The sequence below is a fragment of the Humulus lupulus genome, chromosome 5 (assembly GCF_963169125.1).
Source record: "Humulus lupulus chromosome 5, drHumLupu1.1, whole genome shotgun sequence".
Taxonomy (NCBI): domain Eukaryota; kingdom Viridiplantae; phylum Streptophyta; class Magnoliopsida; order Rosales; family Cannabaceae; genus Humulus; species Humulus lupulus.
The window spans coordinates 220725963-220751235 of record NC_084797.1 but is presented as its reverse complement, the minus strand read 5'-3'; the positions used below and the strand labels follow the sequence as shown (position 1 = coordinate 220751235).

Here is a 25273-nt window from a genome sequence, read left to right as displayed (position 1 = left end):
GCCTTCAACGTATTCAAAGCTGCTGACTGACCCTATAACATTCAAACTTTACCCTTATTTAATTTAATCCTCAAAAATACTTAATCCTTAATTACCCATTCATAACATGTGCTTAAAATCCTATTGGTTGATATCTAAACCTTATAGTATAACAAATATAATCCTTAATTATCAGTCATATAATCAAACCTTAGGTTATACTTAATATTCTTAAACTATAGGTTAAACTTAGAAAATCTATAAGTACTACTATGAGTGTCCAAATAATTCCCGGTCTGAACCAAAAATCCACAGTAACAAAGATAATACTAAACATACTATAATACTACTAAACAATTAGCTAAGTAAAGTTCTTGGACTCTACAGGGCGTGGCCTCACTTGGAGACATCCATGACTTGGAGGGATGTGCTCAGGACGTGGCTTCACCTGGAGACATCCTCGCCTTGAGGACAGATCTCAGGGCGTGGTCTCACTTGGAGACATCCATGACTTGGAGATTGGCTCGAGACGTGCTCGAGACGTGGCCTCACCTAGAGACATCCTCACTTCGAGAACATATCTCAGGGCGTGGTCTCACTTGGAGACATCCACGACTTGGCCATATTGGGTTTCCTCTAAGAGTTCACACTCCGAGAACCTCATGACTTGTCTGGTTGCTAATTACTCGTAATTGCCACGTGCCAGGTGGCGAAAACACGGACAACATATAGAATTTTAGTAAGTGGTTTGAATATGTTTTGAGGTTAATTTTATAATTATAATATTTTAATCAATCATATTTTACAAAACTTTTTTTTCTTTTTTTTTATATAATTTTTATAAAAAAAATATGAGATTGTGTCTCTTTGTGTCTGCCATGAAAGTATTTGAGTGAATTGTATCTGGTTATTGCCAGATTTGAAAAGAAAAAATAAATTAGAAATATAACCACTAAAGAAGAAGAAGGAGAAGTAGGAGGTGGCAATCGGTTACTCTTATCAAAAGAACAACTGAATGGTAACTGGATACTGAGCCGGATATAGAAACAAAAATTTAGTTCTGAAAAAAATAAAATAGATTTGAGAAGTAGAAGAAGGTAGTAATCGGTTACTCCCATCAAAACAACAACTTAATAGTAGCTAGTTACTAAGCTAGACCTAGAAAAGAAATCAAGTTTGAAAAATAAAAAAAAGCACATCTTTGAAGTAGAAGAAAAAGAAGAAGAAGAAAGTGGTAAACAATTACAACTATCAATGATATGAATTCGAGCCCTGAGCCCCGAGCCCAAATCCCAAGCTCCGCTTCTAATCATGAGCCCTAAGCTCTATTATAATGTCAATGATAGCTTAAATCACTACTTAAAAAATGCTCTTTCTTGACAGGTCGGGCCAACTGAAATTAAAATTTTATTGTATCTATAACTATCGTTAGTAACAAGAGTGAAAACATGGCCTATCTCAGTGGTTCTAGTTGTTAGTGGATTATTAATAATGGAATTAATAAATAAGATTATTTAATTAAAGAGTTTAATTAATAGTGTGGTTTATTAGAGCTTTGTATTATAGGTCCATGGTCCCCGAGTCGCCTCTGTCCTACACTGTCAAGGGCAAGGATGTCTCGAGCAAGATTAATGGAGAAAATGACTAAATTACAAAGGAGCTACTTTTCTAGGGAAAAGTGATAATTATGTGATAATTATGTGCAATTAATTATTTATTTAGGTATAATTTATTATCTTAGTATAAGATAATTATTCAACTGTTAGTATTATAAGGTTAATTTTGAATTGACTGATTTTATTTTTTAGGAATAAATATATTGTCTTATAGTTAAATAAACAAACGAGCAATATTAGGGAGGCAATTAAAATGGAGCCACTTTGTGGTGCCACATATCCTTAGGATTTGAATTTTGAATTTCAAATATTATTTGTTTATTTAATTATTATTTTAAATTTGATTTAAATAAATAATTAAAATAAAAGATAACTTATCAGTTTGAATCAATAAAATTAAAAGAAAATAAAATTATTTTATTTATCTGTATAAGTCTAAAATGAAGCGCTTCTTTGAGATCAATTGTTCAATTTGTTATGAGACTCTTTTAGAAAAGTATCCATAGAAGTTTTTAGACCTAAAAATTCTAGAACTTTCTACAAGCCTTCTCCTTTCTCATAACTTTCTAGAATTCATGTGATTAGAACATCTAGAGAGCCTAAATAATACACCTTTAAACATTGTGTGTTTGAGGAACGACTTGGAAGACTAAGGAGTGAGTCTTCGCTGGATAGGAAGATCGTTTGATTATACTAAAAGACTCAAGGAATCTTGATAGACTCACTACTAGAAAACCCCCATTTTGTGTCAGTTAAGCACGTCAGTCAACAGATTTGACTGACACCGCTTACCCTATATTGGCATTTGTATTAGTTGGAAGGTGACACAAAAAATGAGGTAAGGGCATCATCATGTACACTGATACTAATATTTCACGCAGTTTGCGTCAGTTGTAAACTGCACAAATGCTAAAGTTTGTGTCAGTTTTAAACTTCCACAAACTTTAGCATTTGTGACAGTTTAACACTGTCACAAACCCATTATGTACAGTGGGTTGAAGCCCTTTTTTCCTTTACCCTAAAAGAGTAAAATCCTTAAACACCATCTATTTCTCTCTCACTCTAAACCAACACCACCCTCTCTGTAACATCCCAAATTTGCTAATAAGGCTCAATGCCTAAATTAGCATGTCGGGAGAGTTTAAATGGATTAATATGTAGAATTAATTGAATATATGTGTGATTACATGAGTTGTATGATAATATGACTATTTATGCATGCTTATGGGCATTAAATGTGATTGTGGGCCCGTTTTGGTGAAAATGGGCATTTTTTGTAATTTTGACATGTTGATGGTATAATTGTAGATTATATGTTCTTTGTGAGTGGGACCACATTATTATGTGGATATATTTGAGAGGTGTTGCACGAGGCGATCCTTGTGAGCAAGTTGATGGAAAAGTCACAATGGGGAGTTATACCCGACTCAAAGTGAGCCTCAGAGTATTTTAGTAATTTGGTGAGTTACTGGGGATATTAGAGTATGAGTTATAATTGGGGGGGGGGGGGGGGGGGGGGGGGGGGGAATATTAGTGTTTGGAAGATTAGTGGAATTAATTGGGAATCTTAAGTGGAATTTGAAGTTTAGTGGGAAAATGGTGGCGAAAGACAATTTTTCCTTTGAGGGCATTAAAGAGCAAGGATTTAGGCTAGGGACGTTATGGTCTTTTCCCTAGCCTTGAATTACCTTAGTTACTAGAGTTCCGTAGAAGCTAAGGAAAGGAAATGAGAAACATCACTTCACTCAATCCATTCTCTCTCTTTCGTTTCTCTCTCCCTCTCTTGAAGTGTTTGGGGAGTTTTTTGAATTTTGAGGAGAATAGGCTTGGAAATCTAAGGAGCTTGGAGCTAGGATTGGTTTAAAGGCAGCTTAGGGTAAAAATTCACCGCTGAGGTAAGGAATCGTACTCGATTTTTTGGTGAAATTCTGTTATGGTTTAAGTTTGGTTGAGTTTTAAACTTTAGCTTGGGTTTTGAGTTTTAGTAAGGGTTTGGTTTGGTTTTTGGGGTATAAATGTTGCTTTTGCTATGTTAGTAAGAGTTCTAGGCTCAGTGGAGGACTTTGGGGCAACTTTGGGACTATGTTTTGGAGGTTTTGGTTTGGAGGAAATGGCTGGAAAGTGTTGAAAATTCTGGGTTCGCGGGGTTGCGCCGTAGCTCGCATGAACTCAAAGGCTAGGGCAGTTCTTTGAATCGCCTTGGCACTGCGGTGCGTATCCAGAGAGATAGCTTGGGGGCTCTCTGACTTGTAGACCCCCGCTACCCTTAGGAAGGGTCGCCGCGACTCAAATGGGAAAAATTAGCCAAACCTTGTAGCGCACAATTTGTTTTTTAGTTTAATTAATATGGTGCTTTATTAATTGTTAAGTGTTAGGAAATTTTGTTTTCAATTGTTTGAATTGTTTGTCAGAAATTATGTGAATTTAATTGTTGATTGTTTTATTTAATTATTTTAATTTGTAAGTCAATGGGTTTTGGTTGTGTGCACCAAGGTGCATGGTTAGTAGAGATGCAATTGCATGTGCATGGTTGCATGGTGAGCATGCAATAGTTTTCCTATGCATTATTTCTTTTTATTTAATTTATTTATTTAAGCAATTAAAAAGAAAAGAAAAGGAAGGAAATAGATAGAGGGGCATGCAGTGTGAAAGGGCAAGGTTGGAAGAGTGCAAACTTTCCTTTTTCCTCATTTGTCATCTTTTCTCCAATTTAAGAATTATAGAAAACCCAATATATTTAAAAAGAAGCAGACTTTATTACATTAAGGAAAATGGCAATATTGTCTTATTATTTGGGTAAGTACATGAGAATTGATGGATTGTGAACAAGCCTTCTTTGGCCAAGTATAGAAGTAAATAGGGTAATTGGGTTCGGTCAAGAGTGGTGTGTGTCCATAGGGAGAGTTTCCATTTTGTACACAAATCAATGTGGCCATAGATGGCAATCACATGGATTGGGGAGAGGGAATTAAGGGGAGATTGAGGCTTAATTTTGGGCAAGTGATGCCAAGGGTTCGACTAGGTTAAGAAGGGGAAAACAAGTGAGAACGGAGGCTCATTTGTTGTGGAGGCTGCATAATTCTAAAGAGAGAAGGGGAGGAGAAAACATGAAGGAGGAAGAGAAGGTAAAGGCTAGGGATCCTAAGGTATTGGTTGGGGTTCATAGCAATACATTTTTTTTCTCTTCATCTTGATTCTAAGCAATCCAAAATAATGGTGATAATAGGTTTGGTTTTGTTGCAAGAACTTAGAGGATTGGAGGCTAGGGTAAGTATTTGGTTCATAGTGATTTTGTTAGTTTCCACCTCTTCTTGAATCTAAGTTCATGTTTTGTTTTCCTTTCTTTTGTGTGGTGTATTCGAAAATCCCTAGGGGATTTGATCAAGGTGGTGGCCATTGTTTGGGTCCTTGAGTGCTAGCAAGAGAGGTCATGTAAACTTTGCTTCATGGTGGTTGTTCTTGTCACTTTGGTTCTTGTTGTTTTGTTTTCATGAGGATATTGATTTTGGATGTTGGAATGTTGTTTTATTTTGAAGTTGTGATTTATGGCATTATTATATTGTTGTTGTTATGAGGAATACTTGTATTGTTTTAATATGTTTTTATTAGAGGCATGTTAGGTTTTAAATTGAAAAATGGAAACAAGAATGAGAATAATGTATGTTTTGGCCTTATAGTATGTTTTAGGGTTTGTGTTGTTTTCTTTCATATTCCCGTAAGCATGCAAAATAGTTGAGTTGTTTGACTATGAGTGTTTCGACCTAGGGGTCCTTTTGCATGGTTGGGTTATTTTATTTTTTTGTAATTAAAACTACATGTTGTCATTGGTGATCATAGGAGCATGCTAGGTTTTGTTTTGGGTTTGGAAGCAACAAGAGATAAAACATATTGTAGGTTTCAGCCTAGTGCTTGAATAAAAGAATTTTGAACTTTGTTGATTCTCTTTACTTTATTTTTAAATCTTGGGGTAATGAGCATGTTGCTAGTTGGAATAATTCATGTTATTAGGTTGTACAGGATTCAACACGAGAATGCATTATGGCCTAATAAGTTTGTTTTTGATGATGGTTTTACATGCTTAAATGTATTCTTGAATTGTTCAAGTGTAGAAACATGTTAGGTTATGTGTAGCATGATTAAAGGTGCAACTTTGATAATTATAAGCTTGTTGTTTTTTATTTTATTATTTGGTGGTGTTGATGTTAAATGATTTTTAAAATGCACAAATGGAGCCTCAAAATGATATTTTGATTTTATATAAGTAAGGGGAATTTTATTTCACGTGATAATGAGCTTTTATTCAAAATAATTAACATGCACTTTTTTTTATTTAATTTGTGAAAAGAATATGGTTTAAATTCAATTTTGTGATTTTAATTATATAAAATGTTTGCTGGAATTTTTGGTTATTAAGAGAAAATGTCTTTTAATTGAGATAAGTAAAACATACACTTCAATAAATTAAGTCTTAGATTTTATATATGAAAAATGTGATTTTTCCACACTTTAAATATGTATTCTCACACTTATAAACATGCAGGTTTTTTTTATAAGTAAAATTATTTTTCTAAAAGTAATCAAGAAATTTATTTAGTCATTATAAGTAACTAAAATTTTGTCACAATATATTAATTGTTATAGATGGGATTATTGTTTCATGAGAAATTAAAAGGCTAAATGAATTACTTTAGAAAAATGAAATTTTTGTAATAATGTTTTTGAATGACAAATATGTGGTTAAAAGAAATGATGAAATAATAATTAAGTGGCAAATAAATTATGCTTATTGAATTTGTTAGAAAAGGCAATGAGATAAGCACGTAGAAATTAACGACTTTAAACGTTAAATTTTAAGGACACTCCCATGTATGCATGTTACATGCAAGTGTATTTTTACGTTCAAAATATGCCTATTAGTCAAAAATATGAATTTTATTTTGCAACCATGAATGATTGATTGGTAGAATTTTCATTGGTCTTTTATGATTTTATGTGAAATTATTCTATGTTTGTAATTAAAGTGCAACTTGTGTCACGTGTGCATGACCCATGTGTTGAAATTGGTGAAATATAATGGTTAAGATGTTTACACATTGAGGTGCAAAACACTTTATGGTTTTCACTTAAAGAGAAGTGAAAACATGAGATTGTGTAGAAGGCATCTAAAATTGACTTTTATGGGTCTAAAGTGATACAATGAGGTATCCAAACATTCCCAAAATGTTTGGTAGCATTTGGAGCAATTTTAGGATAATTGGAAGGGTCCAAAGTCAAAGAGGGTGGCGATACGTCGCCCCCTAAGTGGCGTAGCATTGGCAAAATGCGAAAGGCTTCAAAAGCCCTAGTAGGCGATGTTCGCCTGTGCGATCTTTTAGGGTCGTACAGTTTACGTAAAATGCTCCAAATGATGTGTTTTAAATGCTCTAATTCTATTTGTTAGACTAATGATGATGCATACACTATATATATGGGTTATTAGAGTTAAAAAGCCTTGATCACACTTTCCAACTCTCTTTCTAACCTCATTCGCTCTCTAGCTTTCTAAGAGTAAGGTTTTCTCCAAGAAACATATCAAGCATTGCTTAACTTGCATGAGTTTTAAGGCTTGTTCAATCCAAAATCTCATTCTACTTAGTTGAAGCTTCAAGCAATTGGGAATGTTTGGAATAGATATTTTGGACAACAATATCATTATTGTGTATAAGCCTTAGAATTTCCCCAAGTTATAAGATTCAAGTTGCTCAATACAAAGGTTGTATCTTTTTAACCCGAATCTTGTATTTTGTAATTCTATTATGTTTTTCATTGTTAGTATTGATGAATAAATGTATCTAAATTCATTTAATCATCATTTAATTATTTAGTTCTTTATATTAAAGATTAACATTCATATCACGAACATGTTTCATTGATTATCAAGAATTGCATTCACCTTTGAATTTGAATCTTGATCAGCATCTAAGGTTTGGAACATTGCATTATTATAATTATTCATTGTTGATTTGCAAAGAGTAAAGCCATATATTCCCAACAATCAAAATCTTCAATTCTAATTACTTTCAATTTTGTTTTTTTTGTATTATCAAAAATGAGGGAAATTTGTTCATCTTCTGCAACCTTCAAATCCTTGTTTCAAGATTTGGTTTATGTTGAACACATAAGCATGAAAGATCAAAGAAAGTTATATTTGGAAATGCTCTACATAAATGTGGATATGGATTCAAATTCTTCATCAACAAAGGATGAGACAACTCAATGGGATTGCATGCTTAAGAAGATTGGTATCATCAAATTATTTATTTCTAAATGTGTAGATTTCAAGAATTTGAATGAAATGTGTTTGCTGCCATATTTTTGTAAGTTTGAGATCATTGTTTATATTAAGAGTACAATGGTGAATGTTAATAAACAATTCAAGGGTTATTGTTGTACTTGTTTTGTTTGTAAAGTTATTGATCATCACGTGATATATTGTAATTAATTAACCATAATAAGATTAGAGTTAAGGCAATTGATGTAGAGATCATTGCACTTTTAAATGAATTTAATTTGGACACTTTAATTGAAAATGAGATGATTAAATTTAATACATTTAATGAGGAATACATTGTAACCCTAATTGAGAATAATGCATTCGATGAGGAATGTATGATAGCCCTAAAGAGAATTGACATGATTCATGCATGTAGTGATGAGACTAATGCAACATTAAGAGAAGGTGAACATGTAAATGCAATTGATGATGAGATCATTGCAAAAGAAAGTGAAGATCCCACTTGGGAGGCACCTCCCGGGGTTCGCAGAATAGATATGAATGAGCCTTGAATCATGATGATGAAGTGCTAGCGTTAGCTCAACTGCCAGCACAGATGCCTAGGATGACAGACCAAGTCATCCCATTCTCTCCAAGGACGATGCTCAGAGGGTCCATTTTCCCCACCATGATCCTCTGGTGGTCAAGAGCCAGATTTCCAATATGATGGTGGCTTGGATCCTAGTGGACAGCGGGATTTCGGTGAACATCCTGTTTAAGCCAGCCTACGAGAAGATTAGGCTGACCACGAACAACCTATCCCCGTGCACCTCGACTCTATACTGGTTCTCGGGGGAAGGACTCATTTCAATGGGGCAAATCAAGCTACCCGTGACACTTGGAGAAGTACCTCATCAGGCCTTCAAGTACAGCACCTTCTTCGTCGTGGAGTGCTCCTCGGCATATAACACCACCTTGGGTCGTCCAACATTGGTAGATATTGGGATGTCACTTTCATTCGCCACATGTGAATGAAATTTCCCACAGAGGTGAGAATCAACATAGTCTCAGGAGACCAAAATGAGGCTAGGCAATGCAGCAATGTGTCCCTCAAGCAACCAGTAATGGTGATTTAGGGAACGACCCTTGAGCAGCCTCTCCCCGAGGAGATGGAGGTACAGGCTGTTCAAGCATGGAGTCCAATGAGTTGGACCCTCAAATCAAGAAGAGAGGGATGTTGTAATGACCCAACTATTTCTAAGACTTAGATCATTAACCATACTAGACATAACTACTACTTTTAAGAGAACATACATGAGAAAAAAATCATAAATTTATTGAAAACTTTATAATAATATTTGTAATACATAAGTGAGCTCATTGTTTTAAAATAAAACATAACTTTAAATGAAATTGTTTACAAAGCTAAATGCGGAAAATACATAAAAACGTAATTCAAATAGACTAAAGAAAATAACATCATCCTCGAATCGACACGCAGCCCATCCACTCCATTCACCTCAACACACACGCCAAGCTTCCAGGAATCCTTCCACCTTTGTATCTATTTTCCTGCATCACACTAAAAGTAAAGGAGTGAGCCTAATGCCCAGCAAGGAAAAACTACTAACAACATAAAACATATACATAAATCATATCATAAACATATACTATAAGCATACGTCATATAATACTACAATGACCATTATACTACTTGGGGCTTGTTAACTAAGCAAGTTGTATGCCCATTAGATTTGTGGGGCTTGCTAGTCAAGCAAGTCATATGACCATAAAATTATTGGGGCTTGCTAGCTAGACAAGTCATATGCCCAAGGTCTATAAGCATACTATACATAATGTAAACATTACATAACATAGGATAACATAATATAAGATAACATAACATAAGATAATATAACATATCATATAAACATATAAAGTTCTATCCTATTTTTCTTACCAAAACTGGGATATTTGAGAACAAATGTGGGACTTGGAACACTCCAAGAATGATCTTTAAGTTTCAAAAACCTAATCAAAAACCAATATCAAAAGTTAGGATCTCAATAAAAGGAACTAAAGAAAACTAAAGAGTTTTAGAGACCCGGACTTAAAGAATAAGACCTAACTTCAATACCGAAATACACTAAACCTCACTTCCCAAGTATTTTATCAAGCTTAAGAATGACAAAGCTTTTTCCCAACCCAAGTGTTTATCATTCTATGGTAGCACTAACACCTTGGAGTCTCTGATCTCAGCTTGAAGAATGAGGGAAAAGGGCTGGGTACTAGGTCCTATTTATAGAGTTCTAGGAATAAAATATCTTCTTTTTGGCTTGAATAAAAAGAATGAATATAATTGAAAATATTTGAATATTCGTCAGTCAAAGGCTTAAGACTCGGTCAAAAACATTCAGAGGTAGGTCTAAGTAGTCAAGGCTTGATTCTAACATTAGAAACAAAAAATAAAACAAATAATTACTAAGGGAGATATATCGCCCCCATGTGGCGATATATCGGCTCTGCCTTAATCCCAAGCCTCCGTTCATACGTTCGTGCAACGTCAACGTGTTTTCCATATCCTTCATCAGGCGATATATCGGCTCCTAGCCGTGATAGATCGACATACGTGAATAATTTAAACACGTAATTGCATTTTTTCAGCATAATTAAGGTTGGATAACTGCTTTGACTGAGTCAAAATACGACCCTAACAGTTTCTAGTAGGTGCTAAGGCTGCTATTTCTTTATTTAATCATTAAAATACTTAATTCCTTAATAATCATGTTTATGACAAATGTCATATTCTTATTAGCTCTATCTAAACCTTAGGTTATAATAAATATCATATTTAGGACCAGCAATATTAATCAAACCTTATGTTATAATTAATATTCTTAAACTATAAGTTAAACTTATAAAATCCATAACTGTTGCTAGGAGTTGCCAACTAAGTCCCGGTTTGAACCAAAATCCACGAAATCTAAAATACTAAAACTACTACTAACTAGCTAACTAGGTAAACATTCTGGGACTCTACAATTCTCCCCTACTACAAAGAATTTTATCCCCGAATTTACTTACCAAACAATTCTTGATACCGAACTTGCATGTCCTCCTCCAACTCCCACGTTGCCTCTCGTTCAGAACTATTGCTCCATAGGACTTTGACTATCGGAATACTCTTGGACCGTAATTATTTCACCCCTCTATCTAGGACTCTCTCAAGATACAGATATCTCGAGAGAGAGATCCGCTGCGTGAGCAACCCGATTGTGCGTTACATGTGCTCTACAGGCCACACTGATAGCTAGTAGTGAACAGCCCCCTTATGAAACAAACCGAAAGCAGCCTTTGGTACTTAATTAAGGTTTGGAACCCTTGCAACTATGATAGAAAGCTGTTGCTTGTTGCCAAACCCTTCGCCTGTCGCTCCTCGTAACTCAAGTCTTTCTGGAGTGCTATCGTATCATACACTACAAGAAATCTGACATTTACCTACCAATTTCTTACCTCCCCAAAATTTAATGGTACGCACTATTGGTAGGTAAATATTAAAATTTTCCAGAATTCTATTTTCTATACCAATAATATTGGCAGGTAATGGGTTTTTCCTACGAATATATTTGAGTAAAAATTTTAAGCTTTTGGAGCTCATTTTTCCTACCAATTTTATTTAAAATTTTAATTTTTTTAATTAAAATTAATGCTGATGTGGACAACATTAACATTATAGTACTAATTTTTTCTTCATAAAAACATATTCATATATAAAAAAGTAACATAAATATAATTATATAAATATATTTTATTTAATAAAAACATAAATATAACTTTTATAAACCTAAACCCAAAACTATCTATCTCTCAAATCCCTATTTCTCTTCAGCACACTCACCTTCTCTCTTCTTAGTCTTCCAGTCGCCTCCCCATCGACGAACCTAATCCCCCCCAGCCACCTCCCCATCGACGAACCCAGCCGCCTCCCACTTCGTTGGGCCCAGCCGCCACCTCCCTATCGACGAACCTAGTCCCTCCCAGCCACCTCCTCTCATCTCTTCCAAACACTCAGCCACCCCTCTTTTTTCTCTTCTCTGAGACACCTCCATTGATCTCGAATGCCTCGTTCCTTCTACGAACCGCCATAAGCGTCTCCTTCCTTCTCGAACCCAGAAGCGTCTCATTCCTTCTCGAACCTAGAAGAATCTCTTTCTCGAGATCCATCTTTGAGACGCCTTCCTTTTCTGAGACACCTCATTTCTTCAACCACTTGTTGGAACCCAAATGCCTCTTAAGCCACCCATTGCAGCATCCAGAGCCACCCATCACCACCTCTAGAGCCACCCATCACCGCCTCTAGAGTCACCCATTGCTGCCTTTTTTCTTTGTTTTTATAGCCTTCGATTTTCGACTCTGTTTGTGGTTGGTCTTTAATTTTTTTAACTATATGTTTGTGGTGGGTATTGTTTTATCCAATTCTGATTATTATGTGGTTTTGAGTATATGTGTATATGTGTTTATTAGATTGCATCTTTGGTTTTTTTTGGAAGCAGGGAGCTCGGTCCTGGCTTTGGATTGCAGTGGTTGGGTTATGGCTTTGGATTGCAGCGATTAAGGTGCAGCTTTGGAACGAGTTTGGGGTTTTCATATTGGTTGGATGGTGGCTTTGAGGTTTTTGTATTCGTTGCTTGTTTTTCAAACCTAATTATGGCTTATTTTGGTTAAGTTTGAATATGTAAATCTGAGTTTTAGTATGAGTTTCGGCTTGTGGCTTTCAGATTTTTGGATTTGTGGCCTTGGTGGGTTTGAGATTTTTCAGATTGGTTGGCTGGTTATTTGAGGTAATATTTATGAAAATGCTGATGAAATCCTCAATAATCTGAAGGGTTTATGATGAGTCATTGTTCTGAGGTTGTTTGTGTTGTTTTCTTTATGATCATGTTATGTGTATTTAGCTTTACGGTATGTTTGTGTTTTAATGTTAGATTTATATTTTATTTTTGTGATTCATTTTTCAGATTAATTGATTTTAACACATACATGTTTTTGTTGGATTCATTTTATCCGAATTTAAATTTGTGGGATTTAAAGGGATCAAATTTATGACTTTGATGCATTTCTGTTTTGGCGATTTATGTGTTTCATTGTTCTGACTTCTGAGGCTTTGAGCTATGTTTTCATTGTTGTTCCGAGGCTTAAGTTGTGTTTTATTGTTCTGGAGGTTTGTTTCTTTGTTTTGAAGCTTTACTTTTTTCATTGTTGAACAATCTAAAATATATAAAGATCTCCATTGTCGTAGACCTATATGTTTCTAGGTTGGGTTTAGTCTTTATTTTGCCTCTGTGATTGTGATGCTATGTTAGTATAGGATTCAAATTTCTAGTTTTTTTTTTCTTTCAAGATATTTAAAATCTATTTTGTGAATTTATGTCTTTTGAAATATGAAGAATTGATGATGGCGAATTTTTACACTTTCTCTCTTATATATATATATATATATATCTGTTTTGTTGTTATTTGGTAGTGAGATTTAGTTATGTTATTTATTTTCTATATTTTTTATATTGGTCTACTAAGTTTGTTAACTTGATTTAAGATTTTTAATTTTATTATAATTTTTATGATATGTTAATGACGCTTTATTTTCAGTGTTAATCAAGTTTGTAATGGCTTGGGTACTTTGTTTCCGATATTTATTTTTCATATTTAAATATTTGGTTGCTTAGGGACTTTCGATGATGAAATTGACTAAGGATGATTTTTTTTAATAGTTAAGCATTGAATGTAGTTATTTCTTTGTTGCTCTATTTTTTTGGTAAACTATGGTAGATTCTTATGTCATTTTTTGTGTCTAAAATCTTATTTTTAATTTGTTAGTTAGCTTTTGGGGATTTATTTCATTGTTACTTTGAATTTTTTTCTACCTATGATGTTCAATAATAAATATACTTATTTTATGTTGGTGATTATGGGACTTGATGTGCTCATATATTTATTTTTAATATATGTTGGTATATCAAGTGTCATAAATGCCCATAATAGTAAGTAATATTTTTTGAAATCCTTATGATGATTAAATTGGGGATATTTATTGTGTTGGAATTAATTATATAGTCCTTCCCACTGTCGCCAACCCAAACCCCACCTCTAGCCATCCTCGGTGTCCACCTCCCAAAGCCATCATCGACATTCACAAGTTCAGTTAGAGAAAGGAGGCTCTCGTGCAATAATCCCAAAGTGAAGAATAAATATCAAGAAAAATGACATTATTGAGTTTCTAATGACTCGAAAAGAGAACTGTTTAGAGTATAGACTTGTTGATATTTTTTTTATGAGTATAGACTTATCAACACTCATCTTTAATAAGCAATGAGTATTTTATAATATATGTTTATTTATTTTGTTATTAATGTTATATAATTTATTTGAGGAACAATGTTAAATATTTTTTAAATTAATTATTTTATTTGATTATATATATTCAATTAAATTTAAATATATAATTAAAATTACCTACATAGAAATAGTATCTTTACTCACAAATAATTAAGTGTAGGTAAAAATAGGTATACCATAGCATGCCACGTGGACCAATCATTTAGTGCCACATAACCAATAAAAAGATGACAAGTAACACAATTATAAATTTCCAACTTGTAACGACCCAAAATCACTAATTTGGCTTAAGGGCCTTGATTAGTGTGCCGGGAGGTCATAATTGGTTTATGCGTGAATTTATTAGTTTAAATGCATGATTTTATGATAAGCATGTGTAACGCCCTGGATAGCCAAGACCGTTACACTGTGTGTTTATAAAGTACTAGACTTGCTAATCAAGTTATTTAATTAAAAACGTGCTTTTGAAACTATAAAGGAACTAGGGTTAAAATGTTTTGGTCTCCAAAGTCACATTTTTCATAGAGAGTCGTTTCCTGATTACACGGGATCCCAAAAATATTAAGTTTGAAGACCGTTTACAAAATTCATAAGGTTTAAATACAATATCAAGCCATATTAAGGCAAACACAGACAGATAGGCAATCCCTGTCCTGATCCACTCCTCGACCATGGTGATCGAACAGCTGGCTATGTACATTCAACCCCGCAGCTCTCCATCTCAGGATTGGTCCAACTTGCCTTTGCCTTTTCCTGCACCACGTAGCACCCGTGAGCCAAGGCCCAGCAAGAAAACACAATAACAGAGCATAAGCAATCAACAGACAATCCAGTATCTCATATCGCATCACATATTCTCAACAATATAAGCATTCAGTATAATCAAGTATTCCACATACTAAACATATCAACTCATATTATATATCAGTTCACAAATGATAACTAGGGCTAGCGCCCTCAGGCCGCTCCCTCCGTTATCCCACTGACTCCGGCTCGCTTAAACCGAGCTCAGTGAATATTAAGCTGTCCTCGGCTACCAGTGGCCAAGCCGCGCCCTCTGCGCAAATATTGTGTACGGCACCCTTAGGCCGCTATCACATGTCCCATGGCATAATACCATCATTGACATAATACAAATATTGGGAGCACTTAGTCCCTTCACAAACATATAACCGGGTGCAGTTTTCTTACCTTTCGATTCGCTAACTTTGATCACTTGACTCCTTGAGCACGATCCCTCTCAAGCCCTAGCGCTCACCTAAACACAACCATAGGTCAAAGTCATCACCAAACCTCAAGTCCAAAACCTAGCCTCGGGACCAATCCCGAGCCCCCGGGAAGTCCTAGTTCCACCAAACAAGGTGGTGGAATCAAACCCCAAACCCTTGGTCAAAAACTCTTGAAAATAACCCTAAAATCCCTTTCTAAAAACAGGGTAGCGCTACATCGCTCATTGGAGGGCGCTACAAGCAGAACCAAAACACCCTCAGCATGCATGGCCTAGCGCTGTAGCGCTAGTCACAGACATGGAACCTCCAATTTTTCCCTCCTGCGATTTCCTCGAACCAAACTCAACCAAAACTTATCCAAACCTTCACCAAACTCAAAAACAATCTTATCAACACACTCCACTCATCCCAAGCACCCCAAATACCCAGAATTCAAGCACATGCATCCCTAATCTCAAAATTCACCATAGCCACCTCTAGACATCAAAACTCAGAAGAAACCAGTTAAACATCAAAGTTAGAAGCTTAGAATTCATACCTTTAATGGGAATTCGATTTCAAGACAACCTCTACACCTCCTTAGCTTGCTCTTCCTCAACCTTTGGCCTGAATTCCCTAAAGTTCCCACCAAGTCCAGCTTATACACCATAGGTCAAAAACTAAAGCCAGAAACTGAAGAAGCTACAAAGTCTTACCTCAAGTGATGGTGTGTTCTTGCTAAACCCCTGCCAACTCTCCAAGCCTAGCTTAGGATTCCTGATGCTTAGCCTAACTTAGCTCCTCCCTGAGTTTTGCCCCAAAAATACTCAAGAAACTGATGAAGAAAGCATAAACCGACCTTAGGAAACTCTCAGTTTTCTCCCTTTCTTTTTTCTTCCTTTTCCTTCTTTTCTTTCTTTCCTCAGCCTTCTACCCTTTTCTACAATTCCCACTAAGTATAAAACCTCAGCATATCTATCCCTTGCAAGCCAAATGACCTTACTGCCCTCCCCATTAATCTCAAGTCCTTTAATCCACTTAAGGGCATTTTGGTCATTTCACCCTATTCCCGCTAATTCCTCAAGTGTCTCTAATATTTTCCGCTTATTTCCCGATACCTAATTAATCACCAATTATATTCCTCGATATCAAAATAGACCCCAATATACTCACCAAATTCCCATTTATACCCCTAGGCTCACCCCGAGCCGGGTATAAATCCCCGCCATGACTTTTTCGCTACTTTGCTCACGAGGATTGTCTCGAGTCACAGATCACAGATATATCCACATAATAATGTGGTCTCAACAATTATCAAATATATCAATACAGTTGTGCCCATAATGGCCAAAATTACGATTATGCCCTTCTAACCTAATTAGGGCCTACATGCACACTAATACACATAGTCATGCATCTCAAATATTCAAATAGTCATATAACGTGCTTTAAATCATAATCATGCATTTTAATCATTAAAGTCACACATAATTCCCATTATGCCCTCCAGGCACACTAATCAAGGCCCTTAAGCCTTATTAGCGAATTTGGGTCGTTACAGCATGCTTGTGTTGGAAAAAGCTCATATAGGATCTTTATTTATTTTCATGTATATCTAATATTAAACAAATTAATACGAGATAACCTAAAAAATGTTTCTAAAATTGAATTCAAAGAGAAACAAATAATATAAACTTATAGTATACGCAGCGGAATTAAGAGTCCTTCCTTCAGTTTCTCTAACTCTTGTATCCTTTCTGTCGCAGAGTATTATCAAGAAACTGAACCGATCTTCTATTTTCTTCACGATCTTCCAATGTATCCTTAGAACCACCTAGACTAGTGTGGGAAATTCTCAACACATGAGATAGATATAGAGAGAAGAAAAGAAAATAACAAAGTAGCTTAGAAAATGACTTGTGTTTAGAGAGAATATAAAACTATCAGAAAATCTGACTTGTGACTTATCTGTCGTCTCTAAAATCTTCTCTCTAAGCACTCCTTTTATAGACTCAATTAGGCCATTTAATTTAATTAAAAAATCAATAAAATAACAACCATTTTGAAGCCCTAGGTCGAAATTATCATGGGCTATAGGCCCGTGAAATTTCCCATTTGATTATAAGCCCATTGGACTTAAAATCAAGGCCTGTATTATTTTCTATTGATTTAATTAATTAAATAATTATTTAAATCCTTTATCAAATTAATTATTTATAATTTGAACCTTGATTTAAATTTATTTATTAATTTAGATACCAATTTATCTTAATTAATAAATCTGCCATAATTTCTCTTTTCTTCTCAAAATTACACAACTCTGTGAAACTATCCAAAATTGACCTGGTCAACTTTGATAATTCTAATTGATAATTAAATCAATTAATTGAGACTATCTAGATGATTTTATCCAAGGTACAATGGGGACCATGGACCTATGAAATCAAGCTCCAATAAGTTATCATAAATCTAACAAATAAATTTACTAACTTATTAATTCCTCGTGACTCCACTATAGACTCGGAATTGCACTCTTGAATTCATAGAACGCTCTATAACAAATATAGATACGCTATTAATTATCCATTGTTACAACCATAATTGTCACTCAATCCTCTATAGACGGTCTACAATGAGATAGGACTAAAATACCGTTTTACCCCTCATTGTATTTTATCCTTAAAACACTTAGTTCCTTGTAAATGATATTTCAGTAAACTAATTTAATTACTGAAATGAGATCTCTATCATTTATCACCTTGAACCAAACTAAAAGGAAACCATCGTTTCACTTCTTCATCAGAAGCTATAGATGTTCATATCTATGATTAACACTCCCACTCAATTATACTACTGAGTTCCCAAGATGTAAGTATGGGCTAGTCTGTAGGGTAAGCTGGTAACGAGCAAGTCAAAGAACTCAAATAATACAATCAGTTAGAATACTAACCACTCAGAATTGAGATTGAATTGACCTATGGTCAACTATATGATATGACTAGAATAGATAATAACGGTATGTTTACTTATCTTATCAACTGTCAATATCGGTCCTGTCCGATGTAACAAATACATCCGATCTTATCTACTTTGCCAATGTTCTGGAAAGAACATAACACTGTAATGTGTAAGTAGATCATATCGTAGATTGGCAGGTCAGTGTAAATCCGGTGCACTGACTAATCTTAGGACTAACTTATTTTGAACATATAATCATATTTATATTCCACTGTGATTACGTCACTATAAATAAGATTAGCTATATGCTCGGGATTTAATAGAAGTTTATATTAAATAAATAATCATGAAAATAAAACATGTGAGCAAAGTGATTGACCAAGTCAAAAAATGCTTTCTATTCTTTTATTGATAATAAAATGAGATTACAAAGAATTTGGGTTTTAATTAGGGCATAAAACCCCAATAGCTTGTATGATTATATGTTATATTTGTGAGAACCACATTATTATGTGGGTAAATCTGCAACATGCGACTTGAGACGATCCTAGGGAGCTATTTAGCAGGAAAGTCACAACGGGGCCTAATATTTGACTTGGGGCAAGTCAAGGGGGTATTTCGGGTACTAGATGATTATTTGGGTTATCGGGTCATGGAAATAAATAATTGGAGATATATTTGAGGTTAGGAAGTTTAGGCGGGAATATTGGGGAATTTTACCATTTTGCCCTCGGGGACGTTTCCCGTACCCCAAGCCTCGGGATTGGTTTAATTGCTTGAGGATAGATAGATAGATAAAACTTAGGAAAACAATGGAAACTTAATGAACCAAACCTCTGCCTTTCTCTCTCCTTATTTCTTCTTCTCTCCTAAGGAAATCATTGAAACTAAGGGGATCTGGCTGGGAATTCAGAGATTTGAGCTGAGGAATTGGAGGACTAACTCAGTGGAAGCTAGGGAATCAAACTAGAAACTAAGGTAAGCACTGAATTTCATTTTTGATCAGTTGATTATGAGGTTTTTGGGCTGAAATTTAAGGGTTTTTAGGTTCTTAATTTCAAAGCTGAATTAAGGCAGAAAGCTTGGGAGTTAGCTCAGAATTTGCTTGGAGAAGTGGTTCTGCAGTGGAGGTAAGCTTGAATTTATGATCTAGTGGTTGAATTCTGGTGTTTCATAGCTGGTTTTTTTTTTTTTATGTTCTTGAGCTTCTGGTTTTCATAAATTAAAATGGGATTTTAATGAGTTTCTAAGTTAGGTTTTTGTTGGATTATGTTGCTAGAATCATGTTAGAAGTTTTGTGATCAATGGGTTTTGGAATTAGGATGGTTTAGGGTGGTTTTGAGCAAGGTTGGGATGTTAAAAGTGGTGGATTTTCTGGGCACGAGGGGCTGGGCCGCGACTCTATTCTAGAGTGCTGCAACCCTATGGAGCAAAGAAGAACAAAGGAGGCTCTGTGGTAGGGAGGCGCCGCGGCGCCACAGGGCAGGGCCGCGGTGCGTGTCCGTGATCAGAGAGGCCTAGCCTTTGTTTTAGGCGGCGGGCCGCGGCACAGGTTTTTAAAGCCACGACCCTTTAGGGAATTTCTGGTTGTTTGAAGGTTTTAAGTGCGGGAACCTAACCTAGGGTGCTCGAGATCGATTCCACCACCGTGCTTGGTGGAATTCGATGTCCCGGAAGCTCTGGAAACCTTTATTCGAATATTAATGGAATCCCTTATCTTGCTTGTGACTAGGTAAAGGCTAGGGCTCAGGAGACGGATCATGCTCAAGGGGCATTTCTCGTAATCAAAGCGTTTGGAAATTAAAGGTAAGAAAGCTGCACCCGGTTGTGGATTCGTAATGGGACTAAGGGTTCCCTGTTTTGTATGCTTTATGGAGGATGGTATTATTCCATGCAAATGGTAGACAAACGGCCTAAGAGTGCCGGAGTTTACATTAGCGCATAGGGCATGACTCAACCATTGGTGGCTGAGGACAGCTTATTATGCACTGAGCTTGGTTTAAGCGGGTCAGAGTCAGTGGGGTAAACAGAAAGTGCTACCTAAGGGTGTCGACCCTATTTATTGTGTAATCTGGTTGTTGTGGTTGATTGTCGAATATGATATGTTGAATGGCTAATTGTTAGCTTGTGAATTCATATTTTTGTCAATGAGTTGTATGTTAATTAGGGACTGCTAAATGTTTAGACATGCTTAAAGAGTTTATGATTATTAGCAGTACTTGCGTTATGATGTTACACTTTCTTGCTTGGCCTTGGCTCACGGGTGCTTCGTGGTGCAGGTAAAGGCAAGGGCAAGCTTGACCAGCCCTGATTTGGAGAGCTCTGGGAGCTTAATGTACATGAACAGCTGCTCAGCTGCCACGGTTGAGGGGAGACAGGGACAGGAGAACCATAAACACCTGTTTTGCCTTTAGAATGGCTAGTAGTTGTTTATGCTCTGGAAATTTTGTAAACCGACTTTTAAACGATGTTTCTTTTCGGGATCCCAAGTATGTAAAAATATTTAGTTATATGAAAAGTATCTTTTGAGACCAAAACCTTTTAACCATAGTGCGTTAATGATTTTAGCAAACATGTTTTCAACTAAATGACTTGATTAGCAAGTCCTGCACCTTTTATAAGTACACAGTGTAGCGATCTTGGCTATCCAGGGCATTACACAACTAGTCCAATAAATGTGTGCCAAGTGTTTCACTAAAAACTTGCCACAAGGCTTGCCACGTCAGATGCCATGTCAAACAACTCCAAGTCATTTCTGTGGGGTCCACGTGAGTTTTACCTACCAATATGTTAATCGTAGGCAATGGTACTTTTCTCGACTAACTATTACCTACCCATACATTATTGGTCAAAATATGTAAGTAAAGGGATTTACCTACCAATACGCTATCTTTACCTACGATTAATATTGGTAGGTAAATGTCAAATTTCTTGTAGTGCTTCTACTTTTATTTTGTCTAGATCTTTTGCTTCTTCAATTGCAGTTAGCTTAGTCTGAAACCTATCAGGGAGAACTCTAACAATTTTTTGAACCAAAACATTTTCTTCAAGTTTCTCACCAAGACCAAAATATTCGTTAGCAATATCTGACAATTTCTCATAAAATTCAGTGAGGGTTTCATTTTCATTCATTTTCAAATTTTCAAATTTTGTTGTGAGCATAACAAGCCTAGAACGCTTGACATCAGCAGTTCCTTCAAATTGTGTTTGAAGGATTTGCCAAGCTTCTTTGACCGAAACACATGAAGAAATCAATTTAATGTAACATTCACCAACACCATTAAAAATAGCATGTAATGCTTTATTATTGTAACTGGACAGTTTATCTTCAACATCAGTCCAATCAAGTTCAGATTTGACCTTAGTTACATCATTGCTTTCTGCTGGAGGAGTCCAACCCTCAAAACAACTCTCCAATTCTTTTCATCTTGAGATTTGATGAAGGGTCTCATTCTAACTTTCCAATATGGATAATTATAATCATTGAGTAGGGGGGGGGGGGTGAGTTATGGAGCCTCAATTAAACCATGTGAATTAATTAAGGTGCGGAATGGTAATTAAATGTTGACACAGATTTCAATTAAATCAGGACAGAATCTGAACTTGTCACGATAGAAACTGAACACAATAAAAAGACAGTGCAAAAACAATAAAGAACACAACGAATTTTTACAAGGTTCAGAAACCCTTTCGGATAACCTACTCCTTAGGGCCACACCCAGAGAATAAAACCAATTAATAAAGAATCACAAGTACAAAATATTGACTTAAACAAAACAAGACTCCCTCTTGAGATTTCCCGCAAATTTGTTGTACTTCTCTTCACTAATCTGGTCTTGATTGAAACACTCAACCACTTGAACTCCCTTCAATGGCCAGTGAGTGCTTGCATCCTCCCGACGCAAGGCTTGTAAAAATCCTCTCCCAAAGATTATAAAAGTTGTGTTCAAATTACAATGTGTACTCACTCATGAACGTGGTATAAACTCACTACAAAAACTAAACACTTATTTTTCTACAAGATCACATGAATACTATGATCTTAAATACAAATAAGGAACTCTCGCAAATATTACAATACACTCACAAATTATGCACTAATGAGTTCACTTTTTCTCAATGCCTTAGAAGCCTATTTATAGAGTCAAATTCGTGCTCAGAAAGGCTAAGAAAGAATCTCCTAGCAAAAGCAAGAATATTTGAAGATATTCTTGACTGATGAAGAATTGCCTTTTTTATAAGATTCGGATCCGACAGATATGAATTTGGTGGGGACTAATATCTGTGTCAGATCAAATTTCTCAAGATAGAAATAATGATTAATTACATCAAAGATTCAGTTTCCTGAAATTTATTATCCTGAGCTGCACAAAAATTAAGGACAAATATTCTAGAAATGATTTCGAGTAAGTACAAAATATCTGCTTTATCTAACTAAGACACAACTTCCCTTTATAATCATATTGTGATAAAATTAAGCTAAATAAGGAATCTTAATATTATGAAAATCACAATAATGGGAAAGTGATATTCCAAAAATCACAATAGAGGGAAAGTAAAAAATTATCTTTTAAATAAAAAGATATTTCTATAAAATATGCCAATTTTAGGATTTGCAGGTGTAATCTTGCGGCGTCAGCAGATCATTCAAGTTAAAGAACAGTGAATAAAGCTATTAAAATATCTCAAATTAATAATCATACAAACTTAAACAAACAACACTTAGTGAGCTTCATGACAGAAGTTCATTGACGCAACACTGATATAAAATATAAGTAAATGGATGGAAACATAATGTTTAATATATATTTTAATGTGAATAAAAAAATATTTACCTAATGAATTTTGATTTTGATAAGATAAAATCCTTGGACTGAAGTTGGAAGTTGATGTTTTTTTCTCAAGAAAACGTTGTGAAAAAAAAACTGTAAAGAAAGAAGTGAGTTGAAAAGTCAGGTGAAGAGGCTTGGTTAGTAATGGAGACAGTGGGATGTTTTACGGAAATAAAAGTAAGCTGAGAGTTAAATTTAAATTAATAGAAGATTTTAAAATATGGCTGACATGGCATGCCAAGTGTGAGTATAAAAATAGTGTGTAATTTGGAGGTGTATTTATCATTACTTAGATAGATATTGACCTTTTGAAGATGGTGGACTTGGCCTTTGAGATTTATTAGAGCATGAAAATTGGGCCTTAAATTGTATTTTGTCTTGGACTTATCACCTTTTTCTTTCACACTTTCATTTTTATCAATTTTTCTCCAAATATGAAATTTAACACAAAATTAGAATAAATCAAATATTCAATTAAATAATATTTTTGTATTTGAACTCATGAAAATAAATAATTTAAATCTCATTATTCCTACAAATAACACCTAAAAATATACAATTTTTGTACATTAATCAGTGTCTAAATGTGATTTATTGGTTATTAAATTAATTATTTTGTGGGTTATTTTTTACGTGTAACTATATTTTAGTCACTTATTTGTACATACTTTAAATATAACTTTTAAGTTATTGAAAAAATCCCTTAATATTTTATTTTTTTGTATTTTATTTTTGAAAATGCTCTAATATTTTATTAAAAAATACACATATTAACAAAGGATATGGTAATAATGAAGAAAAAGATTTTTATCCTACAGGTTTGAGAAAAGGCTTTTTAGTTTGGGCCTTTCACCTCTTTTAAATCAGTTCACGAGGGCAAAAAGGCCGATGAAGCAACCGGATCCATCTAGAATGCTCTCAAAGCAGCTAGAAAAAAATAGACAGCGGTTTGTAGAATCTCTGAGAAAGTACTGGATTTCTTCTCATCTATACTATAAATTCAGAGACGGACTCGTTCATTTCACAGACCGAGTCAGACACAGAATCAAGTAATCCAATCAAGCACAACCTTTCTCAGCTAACCAAGTTTTCTATACCCAGACCAAGTAAAAAAAAATGGCAATGATTCCAAGCTTGTTCGGTGGTCGAAGGAGCAACATCTTCGACCCGTTCTCTCTGGACGTGTGGGATCCTTTCAAGGACTTCCCTCTCTCCGTCCCCGATGTCTCGAGAGAGACTTCCGCCATGGTCAACGCTCGAGTTGATTGGAAAGAAACTCCGGAGGCTCACGTGTTCAAGGCCGATGTACCCGGGCTGAAGAAGGAAGAGGTGAAGGTGGAGGTCGAAGAGGGCCGAGTGCTGCAGATCAGCGGCGAGAGGAACGTGGAGAAGGAAGACAAGAACGACACTTGGCACAGAGTGGAACGCAGCAGCGGGAAGTTCTTCAGGAGGTTCCGGCTGCCGGAGAATGCCAAGGTGGATCAGGTGAAGGCTTGTATGGAGAATGGAGTACTGACTGTTACTGTTCCTAAGGAGGAAGTCAAGAAGCCTGATGTTAAAGCTATTGATATCTCTGGTTGAGTGAGTTCGTTTTTGATATTGTGATTATGAGAGTATTATGGCTTTGAGGAGTGCATGGTGTGTGTTTGATTTTATGTTTTGTTGGGAGTTAGTAATGAGTGAAAATATTGTATATGAATGTGTTAAATATGTGACTAAATTTGTAATATGCAATACCTATTGTTTTTACCGTATATCTTTCTTACTTGTTGTATCACTTTTTAAGTTTGCGATTCTTGAAACAGGAGAACAAATATTAATAAACTAGTTTTATAAATCTTCATTCCGTAAAGAGAGAAGAAAAAAAAATCATGATAAGGTTTGCGAATAGCCACAATTAAATTAAAATTATGTATATTATCTCACCACCTCTACCATATACTACTTGAATTTTTATTTTTATTATTCTAGTTATTTTATTCATTAATTAGAGATAAATATTTATATAAATATATATTTAACTATTATGTT

The 25273-nt window shown here is 35.1% G+C and overlaps 1 protein-coding gene across 1 annotated transcript; it reads left to right on the top strand.

Annotated features, from left to right (window-relative positions):
• The first annotated feature begins 24189 nt into the window (after positions 1–24189).
• LOC133778206 (17.3 kDa class I heat shock protein) lies at positions 24190–24996 on the top strand. Its single transcript, XM_062218074.1, has one exon. It carries the CDS (start codon positions 24359–24361, stop codon positions 24821–24823), a length of 465 nt encoding a protein of 154 aa, XP_062074058.1. The 5' UTR covers positions 24190–24358; the 3' UTR covers positions 24824–24996.
• Positions 24997–25273: the final 277 nt, after the last annotated feature.